Source organism: Schistocerca gregaria, chromosome 5 (genome assembly GCF_023897955.1).
Source record: "Schistocerca gregaria isolate iqSchGreg1 chromosome 5, iqSchGreg1.2, whole genome shotgun sequence".
In the NCBI taxonomy this organism is placed as follows: Eukaryota; Metazoa; Arthropoda; class Insecta; order Orthoptera; family Acrididae; genus Schistocerca; species Schistocerca gregaria.
The window spans coordinates 514780275-514807229 of record NC_064924.1 but is presented as its reverse complement, the minus strand read 5'-3'; the positions used below and the strand labels follow the sequence as shown (position 1 = coordinate 514807229).

General features: G+C 39.9%; 2 protein-coding genes across 3 annotated transcripts in view; one reads left to right on the top strand and one right to left on the bottom strand.

The window, feature by feature from the left end:
* Positions 1–5525, bottom strand: part of LOC126272120 (TBC1 domain family member 31) — a 281818-nt gene extending 276293 nt beyond the window's left edge. Inside the window, exons 1-2 of one of the 2 annotated variants that reach the window (XM_049974719.1) lie at positions 5343–5525; positions 5158–5236 (exon numbers count right to left, since the gene is read on the bottom strand). The gene's annotated coding sequence lies outside the window, so the exon portion shown is untranslated. The other variant, XM_049974720.1, reaches the window with a different exon arrangement.
* Positions 5428–25296, top strand: LOC126272121 (charged multivesicular body protein 4b). Its single transcript, XM_049974721.1, has 5 exons — positions 5428–5964; positions 18208–18385; positions 18579–18693; positions 18917–19049; positions 24663–25296. The coding sequence occupies exons 1-5, from the start codon at positions 5784–5786 to the stop codon at positions 24716–24718; spliced, it is 663 nt and encodes a 220-aa protein (XP_049830678.1). The 5' UTR covers positions 5428–5783; the 3' UTR covers positions 24719–25296.
* The last annotated feature ends 1659 nt before the right edge of the window (positions 25297–26955 follow it).

Sequence of the window (26955 nt, the reverse complement as noted above, 5' to 3'; positions counted from 1 at the left end):
GGCCTAGGGAGGGAATTCTCTAACCTAAAAAAAACCACATGTGCACTCCACACGTACTCCGCTACCCTCGTAGCCGCTTCCGGCGTGTAGTGCACGCCTGACCTATTCAGGGGGACCCTATATTTCTCCACCCGATAGCGGAGGTCAAGAAATTTGCACCCTAGCTCTCCGCAGAATCGTCTGGGCCTCTGGTTTAAGCCTTCCACTCGGCTCCAAACCAGAGGACCGCAATCGGTTCTGGGAACAATACTACAAATAGTTAGCTCTGATCCCACCCCGCGAGCGAGGCTTTCCGCCTTCACCAACTCCGCCAACCGCCTGTACGAACTGAGGATGACCTCTGAACCCAGACGGCAGGAGTCATTGGTGACGACATGAGCAACAATTTGCAGTCGGGTGCACCCAGTGCTCTCTATCGCAGCCGCTAGGGCCTCCTCCACATCTCGGATGAGACCCCCTGGCAAGCAGACAGAGTGAACACTGGCCTTCTTCCCCGACCTTTCCGCTATATCCCTAAGGGGCTCCATCACCCGCCTAACGTTGGAGCTCACAATAACTAATAAACCCCTCCCCCCGTGTGCCTGCTCGGTCCTTGCTGAAGGAGCAGCCACATGTCCACTCACAGGCAGAGCGGGCGACGCCACACGGCCAGCCTCCACATTGACGCTCCGCCTCGTGCGCCGTGAACGCCGCTGAACCCGCCACTCCCCTTGGGGAGAGGGTAGCCCAACCGCGCCTGGTACCCGCGAAGATGTCTCGACAGTGGGTGAAGCATGTAACACCTGGCATGTACCTAGCGACGCACCAGACTCCCCACTGCCGCTACACTCAGAGGCAGCAGCCTGAAGACGGCTGACAGCAGCCATCAACACGCTCAGCTGTTCGCGAAGAGTGGCCAGCTCCTCCTGCGTCCGTACACAGCAGTCATACATCCTATCCATCCTAAGGAATCAATTTACTGAAGAGACTTAATCAACTTTTAACTAGACTGCTAATTCACTAAAGGCGGCTGATTACTGACTAAACTGTGATTGCTAACCACTTCTTGTAGAAAACAATGAAAATAGCACTACCTGTCGCTGACCTGTATTCAAAACAAACACGAAATCTATGGAACACTATTAATAGCACTCGACAATTAAAGCTTCCTAAAAGCAACAACACACAGAAGAAGAAGTGACAAGTAAGAAAAATACTGTTAATACTTAAATTAAGGTAGCTCGCTGCACAGCAGACGTGAAGCAGACGGCGGTTAGGGCATACAATGGAAGGTATATTCCATTATGAATTGTTCTACTAGGTACATATCTATCCAGTGCTTGGTTATCTATTTTTCTAAACTAGAGCTACAGTTCCTCTAGATGATCCTACTAAGTGCTAAATCTTTTGACTTATTCCATGAGACATGAAACAAAACAATTTCAGGCAATTTAATGAATCCAGAATGAGATTTTCACTCTGCAGCGGAGTGTGCGCTGATATGAAACTTCCTGGCAGATTAAAACTGTGTGCCCGACCGAGACTCGAACTCGGGACCTTTGCCTTTCACGGGCAAGTGCTCTACCATCTGAGCTACCGAAGCACGACTCACGTCCGGTACTCACAGCTTTACTTCTGCCAGTACCTCGTCTCCTACCTTCCAAACTTTACAGAAGCTCTTCTGCGAAACTTGCAGAACTAGCACTCCTGAAAGAAAGGATATTGCGGAGACATGGCTTAGCCACAGCCTGGGGGATGTTTCCAGAATGAGATTTTCACTCTGCAGCGGAGTGTGCGCTGATATGAAACTTCCTGGCAGATTAAAACTGTGTGCCCGACCGAGACTCGAACTCGGGACCTTTGCCTTTCACGGGCAAGTGCTCTACCATCTGAGCTACCGAAGCACGACTCACGTCCGGTACTCACAGCTTTACTTCTGCCAGTACCTCGTCTCCTACCTTCCAAACTTTACAGAAGCTCTTCTGCGAAACTTGCAGAACTAGCACTCCTGAAAGAAAGGATATTGCGGAGACATGGCTTAGCCACAGCCTGGGGGATGTTTCCAGAATGAGATTTTCACTCTGCAGCGGAGTGTGCGCTGATATGAAACTTCCTGGCAGATTAAAACTGTGTGCCCGACCGAGACTCGAACTCGGGACCTTTGCCTTTCACGGGCAAGTGCTCTACCATCTGAGCTACCGAAGCACGACTCACGTCCGGTACTCACAGCTTTACTTCTGCCAGTACCTCGTCTCCTACCTTCCAAACTTTACAGAAGCTCTTCTGCGAAACTTGCAGAACTAGCACTCCTGAAAGAAAGGATATTGCGGAGACATGGCTTAGCCACAGCCTGGGGGATGTTTCCAGAATGAGATTTTCACTCTGCAGCGGAGTGTGCGCTGATATGAAACTTCCTGGCAGATTAAAACTGTGTGCCCGACCGAGACTCGAACTCGGGACCTTTGCCTTTCACGGGCAAGTGCTCTACCATCTGAGCTACCGAAGCACGACTCACGTCCGGTACTCACAGCTTTACTTCTGCCAGTACCTCGTCTCCTACCTTCCAAAGGTCCCGAGTCCCGAGTTCGAGTCTCGGTCGGGCACACAGTTTTAATCTGCCAGGAAGTTTCATATCAGCGCACACTCCGCTGCAGAGTGAAAATCTCATTCTGGAAACATCCCCCAGGCTGTGGCTAAGCCATGTCTCCGCAATATCCTTTCTTTCAGGAGTGCTAGTTCTGCAAGTTTCGCAGAAGAGCTTCTGTAAAGTTTGGAAGGTAGGAGACGAGGTACTGGCAGAAGTAAAGCTGTGAGTACCGGACGTGAGTCGTGCTTCGGTAGCTCAGATGGTAGAGCACTTGCCCGTGAAAGGCAAAGGTCCCGAGTTCGAGTCTCGGTCGGGCACACAGTTTTAATCTGCCAGGAAGTTTCATATCAGCGCACACTCCGCTGCAGAGTGAAAATCTCATTCTGGAAACATCCCCCAGGCTGTGGCTAAGCCATGTCTCCGCAATATCCTTTCTTTCAGGAGTGCTAGTTCTGCAAGTTTCGCAGAAGAGCTTCTGTAAAGTTTGGAAGGTAGGAGACGAGGTACTGGCAGAAGTAAAGCTGTGAGTACCGGACGTGAGTCGTGCTTCGGTAGCTCAGATGGTAGAGCACTTGCCCGTGAAAGGCAAAGGTCCCGAGTTCGAGTCTCGGTCGGGCACACAGTTTTAATCTGCCAGGAAGTTTCATATCAGCGCACACTCCGCTGCAGAGTGAAAATCTCATTCTGGAAACATCCCCCAGGCTGTGGCTAAGCCATGTCTCCGCAATATCCTTTCTTTCAGGAGTGCTAGTTCTGCAAGTTTCGCAGAAGAGCTTCTGTAAAGTTTGGAAGGTAGGAGACGAGGTACTGGCAGAAGTAAAGCTGTGAGTACCGGACGTGAGTCGTGCTTCGGTAGCTCAGATGGTAGAGCACTTGCCCGTGAAAGGCAAAGGTCCCGAGTTCGAGTCTCGGTCGGGCACACAGTTTTAATCTGCCAGGAAGTTTCAATTTAATGAATATTTAGGTCTTCCTACTTCTTTAGTTGCCCTTTGTACTTTGGTAATCACAGTTGCTACTGCATCTAGGTCAGTTATGGCTGACATCTTTACTGTAGAGATTAGGTTAAACCAAACTGAACTTTATTTGATCCTGTAGGATTACACTATATACAGTAAAAGTGTATGTAAACTAGAACTCATCAAAAACAGAAAACATTCATTGTCAGTTATATCTTAAGGAGCAACCATTCTGATTACACTCTCTATTATCAGTGATTATAAAGAACAACATACACAAATTTATGTCCACAAGTACTCTTTAACACTGTAAAATTTCTTTTCAGTAACATAGTCTTTAAGTTTCTTTGGAAAGTTAGTGTCATCTACATTATGGTGCAGGTTTCTAGGCAGACCTTCTCTTTAAAGCTTTGCCCATCGGTGGGATCTGCTTTGCATATATCGTTGTTCCACCATGTGTTGTAGGTAAGTACATTAGCATTTGTAATCTGCCCTGTATTGTACATGTTGCCACTGTATCTAATATGTTTTTGTCATGACTGTGTTTCAAAAGTGTGTAACCAACTGCAGATTGTGGTGCACATTGGAACAAATAATGCCTGACATCTATGCTCCAAGGTCATACTTGGATCAAATAAGTAACATGTGCACTGCATATCAAGGCAGCAACGCAAGTAACTGACTGTGTATGGTCTGCAAAGAATGACATTTTACATTAGGCATCCCTCACCCAAATACAGTTAATGGTAGCTGTAGGAAATCCAAAAATATCAGTATAAGGTCCAAAGAAATGCGTCCCACACATGAGCATACCAAAATTCTAGAGGATAATTGCTGAAGCATTCACAACATAGTCCTAGAGTTTGAAGTGCTTCTAAAAAGCACTGAAGTTCACATAATATTAGGCACAGAAAGCTGAAAAAAGTGACACTAAAAATAGCGAGATCTATGTGAAAATTTAAGCATATTCTGAATGGATAGTAAAATGAGAAATGGAGGTGGCATTTTTCTCACAGGAGGCAAGAAATTCATATCCACCAAGACAAAAATTGAAGCCCCAAGTGAGACTGTTTAGGCAAGACTCAATACCAGGGGTGGGCATAAAATTATGACAGAGTCCTTCTATCAGCCACCTGATTTTCCTCCTGCTGAAAACGAAGACTAGAAAAAATGCCAGTTCACTTGTACCTAAATTCCCTAATAATACTGTAATCATTGGAAGAGACTTTAATCATCAAACAATCAGTTTGAATAAAGTGTCACACACCAATGAGGAACTTTAAACTTTTAGCTCAGAACAAGAGCATGTACAGGAAGTACTGCCGAAATTTAAAACTATAGTTGACCATGCACTGGATAGATATGTATCCAGTAGAAGAGTTCAAAATGGAAGATATCCTAAATGGAATACACTCACTGTAAAGAAACTTCTAAAGAAACAGAGACTACTGTGTAACAGATGTAAAGCAAAACACACGGATATAGATAAGAGTGTTGCTGAATGAAACACGTTTGGCAGTCAAGAAAGCAATGCGTGAAGCCTTTAGTGTGGCACGGGATATTTTGCCAAGCGAGTGACTTAAAAGTATGTACGTGTTCATAAAGTAAATATGCGCCCAGTTATTGATTATTTACCTTTAATCTGCAAATCAGAAAGCAGGGCTATGAAGTATACCCCTACTGTCAGCAGTCACATTTTCAGCGTAACCTGGTTCTTTTAAAACAAATAAAAATACTACAGGTGACAGGCAGTAACAAGTCCGTTTAACCAGCCACATCCACTAACCACAACAAAACATCATCTCATAATACTTGTATACCTCGACTTGAAACTGGCGGCACAAAATACAAACATGTCACACCAATCGTTTAATCATAAACATCTCTGATGCGTGTAACGCAGTTTTTAGCATCTCTTTTTTTTTGTATACGTTGGAAGAATAAAACGCGAATGTGATTAACAAATGGAAAGTGACAGCAGAAATGATTTCCTTGAAAAAATTGTGTTTTTTTATCTCGATGCGGTCAATCGTGCAGCGCGATAAGGTCGATAAATTGTCTGTGCATCTGAGTGGGTTATCCTTGTGTTGACCACTGCAAGTCTGCAAGTGATGACTCTTTGTCATCGTGTGAATATCTGTTTTGGGTGTAGATTGGTGGCCAAAATATTACATTGAAGTGTAGATATTTGCGTTATTTACTGAGCTGACACTTTTAACGAAAGGCATACGAACGATTTAATAGATTACGGACTTACCAACATGAGTTTTTTAAGCAAGGTATTTGGTGGTAAAAAGGAGGAGAAGGCTCCCAGCACTGGCGAAGCAATACAAAAGCTGAGAGAGACAGAAGAAATGCTTATAAAAAAACAGGAATTTTTAGAAAAGAAAATCGAACAAGAAATCGCAATCGCACGAAAGAATGGAACGAAGAATAAGAGAGGTAAGTGACGTGGTTTGACAGTTGTACGATTGTCATTATTTTTGAGGTATGATAACGTTTAAGATATTCAAAAAATAGTTAGAGATGTTAGCAAAGCAGCAAGTTTCGTTGTGAGGAACCGTACCGTTTAGCTGTGTATATTGCATACATTGTAACGACATGTGCTTCACTAGTATAGCTGTCTGTCTGGCATTTTGTCGACCAGTGACAACAGAAACTATTTTAAGATTTAGGTTACAATTTGCGGAGCACAACATTTTTAATTGATATTACTGCTGGGGAAATCGAAAAAAAAATCCGTATGTACGTTATAGGTAAGGAACGAACTGTCAGGGTGTAGTGTCAAAAATCTGTGGTAGCCTATAGCTAACATTTATTAGTTGTTTTCTAATTGGTTGGTCTTCTAATTGTTTTATAGATTGCGATGGTGGTGATCGTGAAGGCTGTGTCATGACAACCTATCGACCCTTTTTCCAACCTCTGGCTCATTACAGAGGTCCCAGTAGAATTATTGGATCCCTAGGAGAGCGGTCAAAATCCCTTGAAGTTGAGAAATGAGAAATATGTGCCAGTAAATCGGGGTGGGGGGAGAGTAAGGCAAAGTTCTTCCTGATGAAGTAAGGAAATGAATACTTGTTTTCCATAGGAAGTGTTCAGAAGTCTGTGCTTGTGTGTTGTCAGACTTGAGTGATTCCATGTCAAATCAACATATCAGAGTATGGTTTTCAACCTGACCCTTTTGGATTTATTTGAAATTAAGCATACCTGTAGTACTCATAAGTAGTTACACAAAACAGCTGTTTTCATATTTTTCTGACAAAAGGTTACTGAGTTGTGATTGCTAAGAAATTGACACTGGATAAATTTGATTTGTACACAAATTGTGTTCTAATTAAGCTAAAACAATGAAACTTACATCATATAAAGCTCTTTTAAAGGCTCTTTGGGATCATTATTGGAAGTAATTTTATGTTTAAGATGGTGCTGTAAAAACCTTCAAACATTATTTTATTGTAAATATTGGGCATACTTCTCTTCAACTATAGGGTGTATGAGAATGTTCAATACGAGCCATAAGCCCTGACCAGCGACCTGGGAAACGTCCGCCAAACACTGTAAACAACAAGGCGACTATAACATGATGATGATGCCTTTTTTTTTATGAGATGAGCTGCAGATCAGTCTATCAGCACAACTAGTTTTTTTTAGTATCATATTTGTTGGCTTCACCAACTCCCAACCAGACTGTCACCTTCCAACCTAACCTTGACATCGGGCTAAGTTACAGATGAATATGTAACTACAACCAGTTTTTAAAGTATTTTTTCTATTATTTTCTTTCATATTTGTGGACTTTGCAAACTAACAACAAAACTGTTAATATATGCACGAAAAGATGTGACAGCAGCCATTAACATTACGTCACTGGCCAGAGCTGATGACTGATATTGAACTTTCCTCTTGACCCCAGCTATTGTACAGCAAAATAAAATAGCTTTTAATAGATAGTTGACAAAAACAATATTTGCCTTATCAGTGTTTAATTAAAAAATACAGGAAGTTACAAATCTCCAGAAACAAGTCAGTATAGCTGAATACCAGAGAGAGACTTAAAATCAGGTAGTTATTAGTTTTTGTTGCTGAATTGTATAAGTCCAATTCATCATGCTTCTAGTCAATCAGTTTCTTGCACATCATTTCAGCCTGTTGCAATCTGGGGGGTTCAAGGTTGCCTTTACTTCTCTGCTGGTTACAGAAGAATGTCTGTGTAGCAAGGGAATGTGAAAAATGTGAATGTAAGAAACTGTTATTTCATCATTTTCCTGTGAAGTCCCCCCCCCCCCCCCCCCCCCCCCCCCCACACACACACACTTCACAGACTAACCACCTGTGTCCATTATATTCAGAAGCAATATATCCTTTTATGTCAGCAAATGATATTGAATCACTGTCAACAACTGTCACAGTTCAGTATTGCTTTCATTAGAGTCTGAATAAGCTTTTCTTATTGTTTTGTTCTTGCTAATGAGAATGAAGATGTGAAGTTCCTGTGTCCGAACAATTGCACAGCATTTCTCAAATCTCTGTAGGTTTCAGCTTTTCAGTTTGCTAATCTTCCAAAGTAGCATAACTGAAACTGATTCCTTCTACACCCCTGTTTGTGGCAAACTCATTAAGTTGTTTGGTTCTCACAATTTGTTTGATGTATGGACACTGCAGATTTTCTCAGCAGCAAGTTGCTTGATTGTTCACCAACACCATCGCTAGCTTCTTTAACGTGCCAATTGGCTGAAAAATGCCACTGGATTTCGCCATGGAAATTATCTTCTTGATAGCACAGCTTTTTTATTCTTATAATTAGCTGCAACTCCATGGGAGAAGTAGTATATTTTGCCTTTTTTGCCAGAAAATCAATCAAATAGAATTGCAATAAATGCCGAGCAACAGTGTCGTGTGAAACATTGTGCTACAATGATAAGATTTGTGTGCTAAAGTTGTCACCATCCTTGTAATAAGTTACAGAGGGCTGAATTATTGCTTGTGGTTGGTCCTGTGGTAACCCATAACTTCATCCTGTTACAACAATAGTGTAATTCCCAGCAGACTCAAAAAAATTCCTAGAGATGACCTTCTTTAAGCTCATTTTTCAATCTTTCTTGTAAGGTTGATTGTTGACTGGTCACAAAGGAATTTCGCATAAATGTTTTTAATTTACCAAGTGAAGGAGCAGTAAAGCTGTTGGAGGATTCTGTGGTGGTTTCTAGAGCTTACAATCAACAGAGACCCATTGTCTGTAAGTTATGTGGCCAGTACCATTAGTATCCAACAATTTTGTAAATGGTTTTTTAAGTGTTTCTGGCCCTGCACAGAACTGACATTCGTCAAACTGACAATCGGGTAATGATGGGCTACACACAACTCTTGCAGTGCAGTGTTTGGAGGTTTAGTTGGAGTACTATCATTTGTCGTCAGTTGAGGAATGTTACACCCAGTCAGCTGTTAGAAGTTGTGGTGAGTAGTACACACAGAAACACTGTTGAACTGTGCATAAATTTCTTTCAAATTACTTAAATCCAATTGTTATTTTCACCTGAATTTCCTCTCTGTCGACTCTTATGAGCACAAAATCTTTATTAGATACTGACATGCTTCAGAACTGTAAGTTTTCTTACAAAATCAGCAGGACTCATCTAATAAAGACACTCGCCAGGTTTTGGATTGGGAGAAGACGAAATACTTTTGCCGTTGCTAAGCCCTTGTACTTTTTTAGCCACGTAGTTAATCACATTAAATTCCACTTGAAGCTTCTTGACTTACCATTCTGTACATAAAACTGTGATAATCTAACTTCTTCATCAGAAGGCGGCAACAATACTTTGCCTCATATAGTCATTTTTTCACTGCAAAGAAGCATTCAGGATTTCTATGGTTGCACTTGCAACAGTGTCTTGTTCATCACTTCAGCCTAACACCTTTTCACTTTTTTGTTTGACATCAGAACACGCTATATTGTTACCATTTTCTGTGCTAGACATATCGGAAACTTCAATTTTTCTGGCACTTGTCACATACTTTATAAGTTGATGTTAGGTTAGGTTTTCTTTCTATCGTTCACCAGGAAACAGGATGCAGGCTTCCTTATAATTATTGTGACCCATTTCATTAAAAGTATTACAGCACACAATTGAAATTTTAGGGATTTTATGTCATTCTGAAATGGACAGTCTAATTTTTATGAAACATTTTCAAAGTTCTGTGCATTAGCTTCTTGTAATTAGTAATACACAACATTACTTCTCCATTTTTTCACATCCTGGGATAAAATTTAAGGTTGGGTTAATATTAACTGGTTGTAAGCGTATAAGCGTCTACACTTTTCTGAGAACTGTACAAAAGTACCTTTAACCTAATTTCAAAATACAACTCTTCAGAATTAATCACAGTACTTCACTTTATAGGTTGTGTCACACCAAACGAAAATGTACATGTCACTTTCAACAACAGGTAACTACAACTGAGTGAATATTATCCAGTGACAAAATATCACAGAGGTGGGAGATAGGCGCACCAACCATTTTATATACAGTCTTTAAAATGAGGTTTTTCTGCTTGCATTAAGATACATATTTTAGAAGTGTATGGCAAATTATTAATTTTGAGTTGTTAATGTAGCTAGTGCAATGCTTTAAAACACACTTTTTTGTATGAAAAGTACAGTTTTGTAGCTTAAGTAATAAGTCCCACTATGATTCTGTAAAGTTGATATTTCATATCATTTGAAAGCCCTTTAAAAGAGCTTCCTCGTCTCCTACTTTCCCCTTGCAAGTGCACGCGTGCGCGCGCACACACACACACACACACACACACACACACACACACACACACACACACACACACACACACACACACACTACTCAGTTACCCTTGGTAAGAAAAAGTGAAGAAATTTGTTTTGTGTTATTAGTTATGAATACTGCGTGCGTACTTTCAAATAAATGTAAGGTGGTCAGGTTAAAGCAGTTGTTGATTTGGTATGTAATAATTCTTGATGGAATAAAACCTCAGAACAAAACCAACTGTGCACTGATGACTGTGCAGTTGAGTGACCCACAAACCAAACATCACTTCCAAAACCAACTGTTACTAAGCAATTCGAATGAAATGTTCACTACTTATTGAGACAATTCTCTGAAATTGTACCAAAATGTCATGTTGCTTCTTCAGTTGTCCACTAATCGTGTTTTTGCATAATCTACAAAGACTATAAATTGTTGATGGATTTGAAGAAGGGCAGCCTGAATCAAAAGCTTGCATACTGCATCAGTGTGAGCTGCTTGGAAGGAATTAACTTATATTGTACATTTCAGACTTGCACAAGGAATTGAACTTGAGGAAACAGTGGATCCAAGTAGATTATGAATTGCTTATAACTAAGCAACTGTCAGTAAATATTGTCACAGATAAAGCTTTAAAAATCTGTGACCTAACCATCCAGCACTTTGTTTCAAAATATCCAACACATTATCTCAGAACTGTGAAATAAAATCTTAAGCATGGTAAAATGAATGTACAGTTTGATTTTGCAGAGATTTACTCCTTTGTTGTCAAGGATGCTATTAGACATCAAGCAGCTATGCATCCCATTGATGCCTGGTTTGTCAAAAATTAGTGAATAAGGTGCAAAAGTATTTGCAAAATTTGTGACAGACTAAGGCATGATACGTTTGAAGTTCATGTGTTACTGATAAAATCTTGTGGATTTACTATAACAGATGACAAATCCGCAGAAAGTTGTATACTGAATGGTGAGTCTGCTGCCCAGTGTAGAAATTTCAGAGTATTTCCATTTTTTTCAATAATGCCAAAGTTTTCAGTGAAAATCTGAATGGAAATATATAACAAATTGTGAAAAATGTGCATGCAGTGAAATTAGTCACTGTAAAATGATTGCCTGCACGAATTAGCTTATAATACCCGAAGGAAAATCAAATCCTGACCTTTGGGATTTGTCACATTCTCTGAGGATAACTTACAATAAAATTTTGTTGAGAGCCCAAATTGAATCAGCCAGAGTTTCCAAGAAAGGAAGGTGTTCTTTGGCTTCAAGAGTTCTCAGAAACAGGAGATAAGCACCAGTTGGCTCTTATTGATTTGAAAAACAAAATTCAAGTGAAAAGGGAAACTGATGCTTTCTTACTGTTTATTGCCGAAACATCATGACCAGCTAATGGTCTCCCAAATTTTGTGGTTTTAACACTGCAACCAGGACAGTATGCTACATATATGTATGTATAATGTAATTGGATTTATAAAAAATCTACTTTCTACACGGCTGCAGAAGAACACACATTTAAAGGTACTGAAATTTGTAAGCTTCGGCAGCCAGAGGCTGCTCCTTGTGGTGGAAGGGTTGAAGAGGAAGGAAGATGCGTGAAGGAAAAGACCTGGTGATGTTTAGGAAATGAGGAGAGTTGATAAAAGTTGGTCAGAACCCCAAGTCAGTGGAGTCTTACCAGGCGGGATGAGATGGAAAGTGTGTCAAGACTAACCTCCAACTACAGAAGTCCTGTGTTTTATTAGGCACTCTGGCAACGTAGCACGACATACATAGGTGAGAGAAAGCGTATACTGTTAAAGATCATTGCTGAGAACACCAAGAGCGCACCAGACTGCAGCAGCCTAACAAATTGGCAGTCAGAGAACATTGCCTATTAGAATTATGGTGTAACTTCTGTGACTGTTATTAAAGAATCTGTCGAGGTTTGAGTAAGGGAACCCCCGACTGACCAATCGTGATAGTGACTACATCCTTAGAAATGCCTGGAAACCTGCAATTAGTCTGATTAAAAAGAGAAACGAGATATCCTACAATTAAATCACTTTGGGGGCAGGTGATGGAACAGCAGAGGTGCCACCAGCATGCATAACTAAGTGTGAACTGTAAACTGGGGAGGAGAGGAGTTGCTGGAGGGCAGATGGTGGACAGAGCTGTGTATTGGGCGGGGGGAAGTACTGTGCCAGCTGTTAAGCAGTCAGTTCATCAAAGCACTGGATGATCACAATGTAGTTGCTTGCTGAAAGATTATGCCTGTTGGACACTGGCATCCGGCCGTTCGCCCATGAACAATTTTGCAGAGAAGCTGGAGGATCACATAGATTGTATTTGTTTGTATTTGACATGATTGGGACTCAAATTCTGGTGTGTCCACTGTATTTAAATTTCTGGTGTTTTTCATGTCATTTGAAGCAAGAATTAAGGTGGTTCCTTTTGTGTGACAAGTCAGTCCTTAGCTCTGTTTGTAATGACATGTTAAACACTCATGTGTCTTCTTTTTTTTTTCCAAAGCTCATGTTACTACACAAAAAATTATATACTGACATCAGAAAATTCAAAACTTTCTTTATAGGCCAGTAGTTTATGATGACTGAAATGCTAATTAGAATTGTGGCAAGTTGTACTTATATCTTTCCAGTACAATTGGCTTATGAGCATAGAGGGTGTTCATAATTAAAGTTCCAGTTTCAAAACACTGCAGAAAGAGAACCACTGATTAGAATGACATCAAATTTGAGCAGCATATTATTGACACAGAAGGAAATGTCATGGAACAGAGAGGAGGGGGAAAAGGAAAAAAGGTGGGACTGATAGATGGTGCTGTGTCAGAATATGCACACCAACAGACACTTGGCATGCAGCTGTTCCTCAGTTTGCATCCAGGATGCCCAGTATGACTCTCCATGGAAGACTACTAGTAAAGCTCTTTTACAAGAGCAGTCACTGTGTGCCTGTAGCCCTGCAGAAGTTCTTGACTCCCAAGAATACGAGAAAAGGCATTAGTCTGATGTCTGCTAAGGGTCTGTAGAAAATGATTACAAAATTCAAAATGACAGGTTCTTTTGAAGTGCCTTGTGACAGGGGAAGGAAAACAGTTGATCCAACATCTGAAGACGATGTGAGCACAGCATTTTGGGAGGAGTCGAGCGGTGGTATGCAGATGTGCTGTGCATGGTGAATTGCCTGAACATTGGACATGGCTGCGGGCACAACTTATAAAATACAAAGAAACATTCTGCATTGCTGTTCATACAAAGTGACACATTAATTTCTTTCTTGTACTGAAGTGGACAATAAATGGCCGTGGAACATTCTGTGGACAGACAAAGCCCATTTCCATCTCCCAAGGACATGTCAGTACACAGAACTGCAGAATGTGTTTCTGGCTGTGGGGTTATCTGAAAGATGTGTTTAGTGCTCTGATTATGAATGCAGCTGAATTCAAGGTACACATTGCACAAAACACACTGAATGTGACTCCCTAGACACTCAGATCTAGTGACTTCAACTTGCGGCAGAAAATAAAGGACAACTTATTGAACATGTCTTGCACTAGTCTCACGACAATTAGAAACCGGTGTCAGTTTGCTTTTCATATGGTTTTTGACCCCAAGGCTATTAAAAAGTGATGAGTCTCATCTGAATGCGGTACGACCTTGCTTTGATGGATGGGCTTACTTGACAAACATTGCTGCAACTATTGAATGCTGAACTTGGACAGTCATGTGCATTGAACAGTATGGATGGTGTAATGTGCAACCATGTCTGTCATAGTGTGATTCATATGTCATTTGTAGCCAATCTCATTTACATTAAGATGCATACAGCACTGTCTGTTGGCAAAATTTTCGTTAGCTTTATTTAGTTTCATGATGTTTTCCCCCTTTGTTAATAATGTGCTACTCAGATCTGTCATCATTCAAAGCAGCAGTTCTACTTCTACAGTGTTTTGAACCTGGAACTTTAATTATGGGCACCATGTTTATAAATAAAAATTGTACCATGAGTATACAAAAAACGTATTATCACTGCTGGCACAGCAATCGTAAGTATTCCACTGAATTATTCAATTCAGTGTATTCTGACCATAAATTATTAATATTTCAACAATGGAAAATTCAAAGTGGAATAAAAACAGTATCTCCCCCCCCCCCCCCATATATAATCTTAAAAACAAAGATTCCAAGACTTATCAAGCGGGAAAGCGCCGGTAGATGGGCACAATGAATAAAACACACACACACACACACACACACACACAGACAGAATTTCGAGCTTTCGCAACCGGCGGCTGCTTCGTCAGGAAAAGGAAAGATGAAAGGATGTGGGTTTTAAGGGAGAGGGTAAGGAGTCATTCCAATCCCGGGAGCGGAAAGACTTACCTTAGGGGGAAAAAAGGATAGGTATATACTCGCGCGCGCACCCACACACACACACACACACACACACACACACACACACACACACACACACACGCATCCATCCATCCATCCATCCATACACAGACACAAGCAGACATATTTATAGGCAAAGAGTATGGGCAGAGACATAAGTCAACGCGGAAGTGTGGAGCAAAGATGATGATGAATGACAGGTGAGGTATGAGTGGCGGCAACTTGAAATTAGCGGAGATTGAGGCCTGGTGGATAACGAGAAGAGAGGATATATTGAAGGGCAAGTTCCCATCTCCGGAGTTCGGATAGGTTGGTGTTGGTGGGAAGTATCCAGATAGCTCGGACGGTGTAACACTGTGCCAAGATGTGCTGGCTGTGCACCAAGGCATGTTTAGCCACAGGGTGATCCTCATTACCAACAAACACTGTCTGCCTGTGTCCATTCATGCGAATGGACAGTTTGTTGCTGGTCATTCCCACATAGAAAGCGTCACAGTGTAGACAGGTCAGTTGGTAAATCACGTGGGTGCTTTCACACGTGGCTCTGCCTTTGATCGTGTACACCTTCCGGGTTACAGGACTGGAGTAGGTGGTGGTGGGAGGGTGAATAGGACAGGTTTTACACCGGGAGCGGTTGCAAGGGTAGGAGCCAAACGGTAGGGAAGGTGCTTTGGGGATTTCATAGGGATGAACCAAGAGGTTACGAAGGTTAGGTGGACGGCGGAAAGACACTCTTGGTGGACTGGGGGGGATTTCATGATTAATGGATCTCATTTCGGGGCAGGATTTTAGGAAGTCGTATCCCTGCTGGAGAGCCACATTCAGAGTCCGATCCAGTCCTGGGAAGTATCCTGTCACAAGTGGGGCACTTTTGGGGTACTTCTGTGAGAGGTTCTGGGTTTGAGGGGATGAGGAAGTGGCTCTGGTTATCTGCTTCTGTACCAGGTTGGGAGGGTAGTTGCGGGATGCGAAAGCTGTTTTCAGGTTGTTGGTGTAATGGTCCAGGGATTCAGGACTGGAGCAGATTCGTTTACCACGAAGGCCTAGGCTGTAGGGAAGGGACCATTTGATATGGAATGGGTGGCAGCTGTCATAATGGAGGTACTGTTGCTTGTTGGTGGGTTTGATGTAGACGGATGTGTGAAGCTGGCCATTGGACAGATGGAGGTCAACGTCAAGGAAAGTGACATGGGATTTGGAGTAGGACCAGGTGAATCTGATGGAATCAAAGGAGTTGAGGTTAGAGAGGAAATTCTGGAGTTTTTCTTCACTGTGAGTCCAGATCATGAAGATTTCATCAAGAAATCTGTACCAAACTTTGGGTTGGCAGGCTTGGGTAACCAAGAAGGCTTCCTCTTAGGGACCCATAAATAGGTTGGCATACGAGGGGGCCATCCTGGTACGCATGGCTGTTCCCTTTAATTGTTGGTATGTCTGGCCTTCAAAAGTGAAGAAATTGTGGGTCAGGATGAAGCTGGCTAAGGTGATGAGGAAAGAGGTTTTGGGTAGGGTGGCAGGTGATCGGCGTGAAAGGAAGTGCTCCATTGCAGCGAGGCCCTGGACATGCGGGATATTTGTGTATAGGGAAGTGGCATCAATGGTTACAAGGATGGTTTCCAGGGGTAACAGACTGGGTACGGATTCCAGGTGTTCGAGAAAGTGGTTGGTGTCTTTGATGAAGGATGGGAGACTGCATGTAATGGGTTGATCTCTGTAGGCAGAGATACGTTCTGTGGGGGCTTGGTAACCAGCTACAATGGGGCGGCCAGGATGTTTGTGTTTGTGAATTTTAGGAAGTAGGTAGAAGGTAGAAGTGCGAGGTGTCGGTGGGGTCAGGAGTTTGATGGAGTCAGGTGAAAGGTTTTGTAGGGGGCCTAAGGTTCTGAGGATTCCTTGAAGCTCTGCCTGGGATAGGTGGATGAAGGACTAGTGTAGTGAGATTTCCCACCTGCACAGTTCAGAAAAAGGTTTCACTCCAGCACTTTACAGCCTTCTATATTCCACTAGCACACCCACTAGTCTCCTTCCCATCCTCTATTTCTGTCCTTTTCCACTATCCCCTCACCCCCACCCGACAAGGACCCATGTAACTCCAGGCTGCATTCCATTCAGTCTAGCCACTGTGCCTGTCACATCTGAAGAGACAAGCAGTCCCTCTCCAAATATACCAAGGATCTCACTGACGCCTTGAAAGACTGAAATTTCTTTCCCAGTCTTGTACAGAAACAGGATCTCCCATGCCATGTCTCTCCAGTCACCTCCCAAATTCCCACTGTCCGGTCACAAAGGAGCATTCCCCTCATACTCAGTATCACACAGAACTGGAGCAGCTGAATCACATTCTCTGCCAGGGATTTGACTACCTCTCATCATGCCATGAAATGAATATCCTACCCATTATCCTTCCCTCCTTTCCCATAGTGGTGTTTCTTCTCCTTGTGCATCCCTACTCCACCCGTGCTTCCAGCCTCTTGGCTCATGGCTCATATCCCTGCAGTAGACTTAGGTGCAAGACATCATCCTCCCACCACCACCTACTCCAGCCCAGTCACAGGTGTCACCTATCACATCAAAGGTAGGGCTACCCGTGAAAGCAGTTATGTGATCTACAAAGTAAGCTGCAACCAGTGTGCTGATTCCTTCATGGGCATGACAGCTGACAATCTATCTGTCGACATGAGTGACCACCAACAAACTGTGGCCAAGAGACAGCTAGATCACCCAGTTGCTCAACACCCTAGGCTTTCATTAGCCCTTACCCTTCACCAAACTGTCCCCTTTCATAGTCAAACACACCCACATCTTTTCCCATACTCTGTTTATCTCCTTTTGTGCTTCCCTCCCTCGAACCTCTTGACTGCAGCTAGCAGTCCTACACTACCCCCACCCCTGACCTCATATCCCTCCTCCCTGCCCCAGCCTCCTCCTTAACCCCCCACCCCCACCCCCGTCCACAGATTACTTTTTCCGTTGGTTGCAATTTGCTCTCAGCGATCAGAGGTCATGTGAGTGTAAGGTGTGCATGTGTGAATGTTTGTGTTCATGCACTTCATACTTTAGAAGAAGGCCTTTTGGCCAAAAGCTCAAATGTGTTGCACTCTTTTTGTTTTGGCTGGCTGCAACTCAAACATCTTCTTTATGTAGTGTGTAGTAGTCTGTCCTTTTCGTAACTATTAACACTATACTTGTTTATTGGACTAGTTTTTGAAGTTATTCTGAAGAGTAGTTTCACTTCTATAGCAACAGTCGTAAAGAGCTTTTTCTCTGTTTCAAATTTGTAGAAGTATAAACTGGTAGATTAAGTCTGGAAAACATTCTGGTTGAAACACCACGTGAACCTCCAACCATGTACACTCCTATACAATTCCCTTGTCTGCTTGTCCAGCTGCTCATGTACAAGGACAACATTTTGTACTATTATTCCTGTGTGGAAGAGATTATATACATGTAATTTATTATATGAAAAGCTTATTGTTCCGGTTGATGTCATCTTTAACTTCATTTTTATTATAGCGGCTATACAGGCACTCAAGAGAAAGAAGCGATATGAAAAACAGCTGCAGCAGATTGATGGAACGTTATCGACAATTGAGATGCAACGAGAAGCTCTTGAAGGAGCAAATACCAACACTGCAGTACTCCAGACAATGAAAAGTGCCTCTGATGCTCTTAAAGCTGCTCATCAGCATATGTAAGTGTTTACTCTGTGTTAACAGAATTTGTGAAGGATGGCAGATTATGTATAACAGGCACCACCATAATCCTTGTTTTTCCCCAAGTAAAATGAATTCGTAGGTTAATTAGTAATAAAATATTATTGCTGTTGCAGTGTTTCTTATGTGGAGGATCATTTTACTAATACAAATTCCATTGCCTTTTAACAGGAATGTTGATGATGTGCATGACATGATGGATGATATTGCAGAACAACAGGATGTAGCAAGAGAAATTTCAGATGCTATTTCAAATCCTGTTGCATTTGGACAGGATGTTGATGAGGTATGTAACACATCAGAAAAAAGCATTTTGTTTACTGAAGCTATACAGTAATTCTTACTGAAAAAGTGTGTTACTTGTACCATTGTTGTACATTCTGTAACACAAAAAGATGTTCTGAATGGTCAGATAACAAATGGTGTTGCCCCACTGGTGGAAATGATGAAAAACATGCCATTGGGAATATTGCTAATATTTTGTCTCAAATCATGAATTTTTGATCCAGGATGAACTCGAACGTGAATTGGAAGAATTAGAACAGGAGGAACTGGACAAAAAGTTGCTCGACACACTCCCAAGCACAGCAAAGGAATTGCCCGAAGTGCCGACAGAAGAAGTTGCTACGAAACCTAAAGCCAGTAAGTTATTCTGTAATCACATGTTCAGCTTACCTGTTGGATATTTAAGCTAATTAGAGAAGGAAAGTTGCTACTCACCGTATAGCAGAGATGCTGAGTCGCGATAGGCAGATAGGCACAACAAAAAGATTTACACAGTTATAGCTTTCGGCCATTAAGGCCTTAGTCAGCAACACACACACACACACACACACACACACACACACACACAACTTGCACATATGTCTGCAGTCTAAGATAGCTGAGACTATTTTGGGATGCTATAGAGAGTAAAATACAGTTTTATTGTTTACACTTTTACTCAGATATGATTCACTGTTGTTCAGCTATTACCTGTGGATTTGTATAGCTTTGTACAAGAAACAAGTTATCTTGAAAATACATACACACGGGCATGGTCATAAATCTTACTGAACAACTGTCTTTTAATTCTGGCTGTATGTAACTCAGCGTGTCTTCTGTACAGTAAGTAGCAATCTTACCTTATTCCTATGTTGTTGGTTTTACTGAACATTTTGTAGGATTTGTACTGTAGCTCCACTGAGTTGTTTATATGGGTTTCTTTCATATATGGAACATACTTAATTTTTCTACCATTTATCATCTAATAATACTTTTATTCTAATATCCTTTTTATTACCAAATTAGATCTTTTAATTGTATTTTTAAAATGCGATTAATTGATCATCCTTTCCCACCCTTGTGTTTTACTTAGCTACCATTAACTTTCCAGATAGGCATATAAGTTAAAATTTTCATTGCTGTTCTTTCTCATAAGTCAAAAAATTAATTATTTAGGTGAATCAAACAATGGCAAATCCAGGATGGACTGTAATAATATTATGAAAATGAAAGTTGCTACTAACCATATAGCGGAGATGCTGAGTTGTAGACAGGAACAACAGAAAGTTTGTCACAATTAAATAGAGCTTTCAGCCATTCAGGCCTTCTTTAACAAGACACACGCACGCATGCATGCATGCACACCTCAATGGCCAAAAGCTTTATTTATTTGTGACAGCCTTCTTGTTGTGCCTATCTGCAACTCAGCATCTCCACTGTGTGGTGAATAGCAACTTTCCTTTTCATAATTTAATTATTTTGATGGTAAGTTGTAAGCTTGGAGTGTTAAAATGTTAAAATATTACGTTCTGATTCAGCTTACTTTGTTGGCATTTGACTTGGTTCACAAGGGGGCAGTATTACCCAGTCACAATATTATTGCAATTGGCCTTCCGATTACACAATGGCTTTCTCATTCAGAAATGCCGTTTAAATTTGGTTAAGAAGGTTAAATTTCTACCGTTCGGTTACATGCTGACACACAAGCCATCAGAGACACTTTCACTCCGAGGTGCAATAATATTGTGGTCAGCTTTCAAGTAAATATCAAAGCAGTGTGTTTTGTGTACAAAGAAATAATTGATTGGAACAGAACTAACACTAAAACAACAGCAATAACAAATAAGTTGAAAGAGAACATAAACTGCTTGTGGCTAACAAATTTAAAATCAAGTACCATATATTTTCAACTCCTAAGCAAGAAGATTTGAAAATCTGTGATACGTACCTTAAAGCAACTGGACATCATTTTAATCATAGTTCAGAAAAAATAACAGATCAAAATGTTTTCTGTGTAAAAGAAACTCAAACAGTCACATTCCAGTAATGTGACTCATCATCGATGGCATAAGCAACAATAGAAGCTTTTTAACATCCACTGCTTGGTAAAGTCCTGTTCTATACTTTTTATGCATTACAGTCATCAGGTATATGTTTACATGTTATTCCTGCATGATTTATAATGCCATAATATTCCATTAGGTCATTCTCTTGATCTTCTGTATCTCTTGAAATCTAGCAAAGAACTTCTATGGGGCATGTACCATCTACTCTCCTGGTTACATGTCGTACCCTCTCACATTTCATTTTAATTACATACATAATTACTTCTTTTGCTTCTCCCTGTCCCCTCTCCCACTTTCTTAGTTTTTCCTGTTTCTCATTGATTTCTAACATTTCTTCATGCTCATTGAGAAGCCCTCAATATTTGATTGGTTCTTGCATTATAAGTCTTAATATTTCATTAGTAATGTGCTTTACTCAAGTTTAAGTGGAATACTTACTCAGTGAACCAGTGTGCTTCTATGGGTCCTGATTAATTAATTAGCAGTTCGAATTATGTCAAACTGTAGAGTGATGTTTTTGTGTGTGATGTTCATCAATGAAGTAAGTCAAGGGCCAGGATGGCTCCTTTGAAAAGAAGGCTACTCATTCCTGTCTCGATTCTGGTCTTGCTTGAGCTTGTGCTTCATGTATAATGAAATCTTTATTGACCACATGTTAAACAATAACCTTCCCTTCATCTTTCATGACCTGCATTTCTGATCAAATGAAAGGAGAAAACTGCCACTCACTGGACATTGAAGTGTATCTGTCGATGGAGACTATGTTGTGTAACAAAGTGAATTTTTGTTCACAAAAATATTTGATTGCTTTTTACTACACTTATTAAATGACGTTCCCTAATGATGCTATTGTCTTTAGGAAACTATCATTATAGATGAATGACAGACGAACATAGGTAAAATAGGAAAATAAAACAGTATTTATTTACAGTAATTTAATGTGTTGCACGTAATGATACAGGTGATGGGAAATTGGGTGGTTACAAATGTGATCAATCACATTTTTCGAAAACCAGTAAGTAAAGCCTAGTCGACTTACTTGTGAGCTGCCACATGTCAACCATTTTTGATTGCTGCCACTGATATTTCAGCTGTTTCTGCTAGTGTAATACTTCTTTTAGTGTATGTACAGTGGGTTAAAATATCAATGAAAGAAAAAGTGCTTCATAAATCCAGTTCTTCAAGCCTAAACCAGAATCGGTAGACATAGACCCACAAGCTGTTTAGCAGAGTGTTGCTGGGTTCAAAGAAAGAACAACTGACTTCTATGGTTCCAGTGTGAAAACAGTGCAGTGAGTCACCAATCTGTTGTGTAGAACTGACTGTTTTAGGAATATGAAAAAAATATTTTATTTCGTGGACAATGTCAGTATGTGGGGTTTCTTTTTCCCCTATTTCTGTATTATTTTTGGCCTATTTTGGTATGTTTCTAATAGATAATTCTTGAAGTACCATGTGTACTTTATTTTTCTCGCACACTTCATTGTTTTATAGTATTTATGTTGGAAATAAAAATATTTCTATCAAGTGCATCTTACTTATTGACACCAGTGTCATATTCATGTACATTATTACAAAAAAGGAAGTAACATTTACATAAAACCTAGTACAGATAATCAGTTAAAAAAAAAACTCTGTAACTATACACATGGAAGTTTTCCAAAAGAAATCTTTATCATATCTTCAAAGTTATTTTGAAACAATATTCCACCAATCTATCAACACTATAGTGCATATTTTTTTCTGTTTTGTGGATGATATTTTTCTGTAAGAAGCTACAGACTACTCTCACTGCTTGATATAAATACTCACATGTGACAACAGTGAAATTTGTGTGACATCATGTATCATGCACTGCAATTTGCTGATAGAAGCAAAGTGAGTAGACACTATTTTCATCTACCTTTTATTTTTTAAAGTGCCATGTTTGGGTTTTCTTGTATTGAAACTTATGTACTAAGAAAATATGAGGTTTTATTGATGCAGTGCATTAAAGGTCTTTCAAAAACACATCATTTCTGGTAAGTTTTTTTGTGCATGCAAAAGTGTCGGGAAATGTGAAGTTGCCGATTAAAATTGTTAATCTGAATGTATTTCATTGCAAGGAGGAGGGTACTGTCATTTTACGCCACTTCTAGAGCCACAGTTTTTGAGGCAGGAAATTAACTGTTGTCTTAAGCTTATATACGAACTTCAGCCTTGAGAAGAATATGAAAATGCAATTTAATCTTTCAATGACTGTCAGTTTCCAATATTAGTAAATTGCTTCCCTCAGATTTATATTTGTATACAGCAATGAGGAAAATGTCAAATTTTGTGATGTTTTATATAAACCGTAAATTTCACATTATATTTCACGTTATTGTTTACATGAAATTTTCCTGTCATTTTTCCTGTCGCTAACTATTGTTTAAGTCCATGCACTTTAGTCACATTGGTTACACCATATGTAACAAAATTTTCGCAATTGCACCAAGGGTGAATGGATTAATCTAACACTAAATGCAGAATTCTTTTAAGAATTGTGAAAATAGTAATGCACAGGAATTGGAGAAAATTGCAACTCGCATGATTTAGCCAGTCTGTAGGAACACTTGAAGGAATACCGAGGTATGTTGCTTATTGTTTGTCAGTATGAAAAAGATGGTGATCTTACTGAAAGTTATTCTGTAGATTTTATGAACTGGTAAGCTTTATTTCTACTGCTTCCATTGCAATTTATTAGTTTATTTAATTTTTAACAGTTCAGGAAGAGTCTTCTCATCTCACTCCTTTTGCAGAGAGATAGAAAAAATGACCTAGCAGTGATACAAAGTGCCTCACACTCTGTATGGGGTAGTCATAAAGTTATAATTATCGCTTTGGGGAAAAATGTTAATGTAAATAATGTTTTCAATTGAAAATTTCTGGCAGATTAAAACTGTGTGCCCGACCGAGACTCGAACTCGGGACCTTTGCCTTTCGCGGGCAAGTGCTCTACCATCTGAGCTACCGAAGCACGACTCACTCCCGGTCCTCACAGCTTTACTTCTGCCAGTATCTCGTCTCCTACCTTCCAAACTTTACAGAAGCTCTCCTGCGAACCTTGCAGAACTAGCACTCCTGAAAGTATATTGGGGGATGTTTCCAGAATGAGATTTTCACTCTGCAGCGGAGTGTGCGCTGATATAAAACTTTCTGGCAGATTAAAACTCTGTGCCCGACCGAGACTAAAACTCCCTAATGTTTCATTTGTTTTCAGTTCCATGTCTGTAGTCCTGGTACAAAAATTTCTAGCATGCCACTAGAAGAGCCTAAACAAAATATTAATAGTTAAAATTGATTTAAAAAATATTAATTATGTTACTTTGTGTTTAGACGTGTTAATTAAAACTTTGACATCCCACAGACTTTGTAGTGGTGTATGGATGTGGATATGAAGCATTATGTAACCATATGCATATTGAGGTATTGTAGTAAAGTATAATATTAAGAGAAAAAGGCAATTTTTATTTTAAAGTTTTACAGTGCAAGACTTCGCCCAGACAATTCATCACAACCTACAGCACTATATTTTAATAGAAGATACACATCCATCATAATTTTCTGTTTCATCTCACGTCATACTTCCTAAAAATTGTATGTTGTAGATACAGCTTAACAACTGCATAAAGTTTGGATTCAGTACTGTTATTAAAGTTCCAGAGAACTCACTGGAACTTGGTAGAAGATCCTCAGTGAAGAAGTATTCGACATCATGGTTTGACATTAATGAGTCATTGCAGTTGTACAACAAGAACTCACCTGACAGTTCAGATGAGATTAAAATATGTTTAAACTTTTCCCCCAATTTTCAAGTACCTGTTGCCCCCAGGCTAAATAGAAGTAAATACATTCTAATATTGCTACTTTATGACACTAATTTAAATTACATGTGTTATTTCAGAGCAACGTGTGGATGATGATGATGACCTAGAAGAGCTCAAAGCGTGGGCCCTGTAAAGATGAAAAATGGAGGGCTTCATATATAGTGCTTCGATGACTGTGGTTCTTGGAAGTCTTTCCTAGCCTGCTTCTTAATTCTGCCAATTAATTTCTGCCATAACGGTAGCTATTGACAACTGTATGTGATTGGATATGGCGCATATTGTGGCAGTGTATATAACTCACAGAATCAGCTCCTATATTTTTGATTGTGAACTATTAACATTAAAGCCTTTCGTGGTAATTTTTGCTAATGTATTATAGATTTTATTTAATGAAGAATGTGATATGATAGCAATTTGAAATGTCATTAAAAATAATGCTTTCAGTCTGGGTAGTAAAATATCTCACTCAAGTGCCAGCTGGAAACATGCAAGGTTGCAGCCCATGTCAGTATTTGTTGGGAATCCTGCTTTTGTTGTTAAGAATTTGTAGCACACCTTGAACTCACTTTACAGTAAATTTTTAGTTATAATTCCACATCACTGAAGATTTAATGGCAGTCAGAAATGTGTTGTTATATGAAGATTTGTCATTTATGTACTTTAATTTTCTTCCTCTAGTTATCAAATAAAGATTTTATTTTATATTTTTCAGATATATGTATATATTTCATGAACACAGTACTTTCAGCTCTGTTTACTGATGTATATCTTGCTGTATTGTAAGTAGATATTACTGAAAAACATTATTTTTATATTGAAATTGTATTTATGAGGCACAGAGCACAAAATTCAGCAACTTCAAGTTATATTGCCCTACTCGTACTAATAGCAGTGAGAGTTTGCAAGAAGTTTTATTATGAATCATAAAACTAGAAAGATAAGAAACTGAAAAAGTTAGTAAAAACTTTCAAAACATTTACAGCAAAATAACAATATTTCTGCTATATTGTGTGAGGTTTACATGTTTGAAGAATTTCATCATGTCACTTGTACAATCTTGATTTGTATGTTTGACCACTACATGTTGGAAATTAAAAGAAAGTTATATACATTGTTAGAAGTAGTTACTGTTTTTGAAAACTGCAGTATGTGTGAATGAAGGTACTGGATTAGAATAACTGTTTCATTTTCAGCAGTGAAATTCTAGGGCAAACACGTAAAACAAAAGCTGAAATACTTACTCTGTTCTCAAATTTTCCTTTACAAAGGAAATCCTAGGAGCATTGCCCCAATTTTTTGTTATACCACAGAAAAGAGGAATGAAATAATTATTAGTTCCAGCAGCATTGAGAAAGAGCTGAAACCCTTAAAACTGAACAAAGCTCCAGGGCCCGATGGAATCACTATCAGGTTTTATACTGAATTTGCGACTGAGTTAGCCCCTTTTCTAATTATAATCTACCGTAGATCCCTCGAACAAAAAACTGTGTCCAGTACTTGGAAGACAGCACAGGTCACATTTTTCTACAAGAAGGGTAGCACAAGTGATCCATAAAACTACTGTCCAATATCCTTGAAATCAATTTGTTATAGAACCTTAGAATGTGTACTGAGCTCAAACGTAATCAGGTATCTCAAACAGAATGGTTTCCTCCGTGCTAACCAGCACGGTTTCCAAAACATCAATCATGTAAATCTCAATTCTCACTTTCCTAACATGACATACTGAAAGCTTTGGATCCAGGTAGGTGGAATATTTCTCGATTGCTGAAAAGCATTTGACTCAGTTCCACACCTATGCTTATTGTGAAAAGTATGATTATATGGACATCAATTGAAATTTGACTCGACAGAGAACATTTAGGTAGGGATGGTGCAGCATGTTATCTTTGATGGAGTGTCACTGTCATGTGGAAGTAACTTCAGGTGTGTCCCATGGACGTGTGTTGGAACTTGTGCTGTTCATTTTATATATTAATGACCTTGGAATAGTATTAATACTGTATATACTTGAAAAATGTGTGCACCCTAATTTTGAGGGAGAGAAAAAAATTGCTTTAATTTGTTTTATTTACACAAAAAATTGTTCTAATGTAATGGTGTGTTCAAAATATTGTGCTAATCATTCATCACAGACTGAGACCACAACAATGCAATAGTACAATGGGATCTGTTGTTGGAGGTGGAGCAGTACCAACCTTGTTTCGAATAAAACACACATCCCAGTTTTTCATCCTTAAATTAAGGAAAAAAGTGTGTGGATTATTCGAGTTTATACGGTAGTAACCTCAGACTTGTTGCAGGTGATGCAGTTATCTATAATGAAGTTACTGCCTGAAATAAGCTGCATAAATATTGAAAATATTTCAA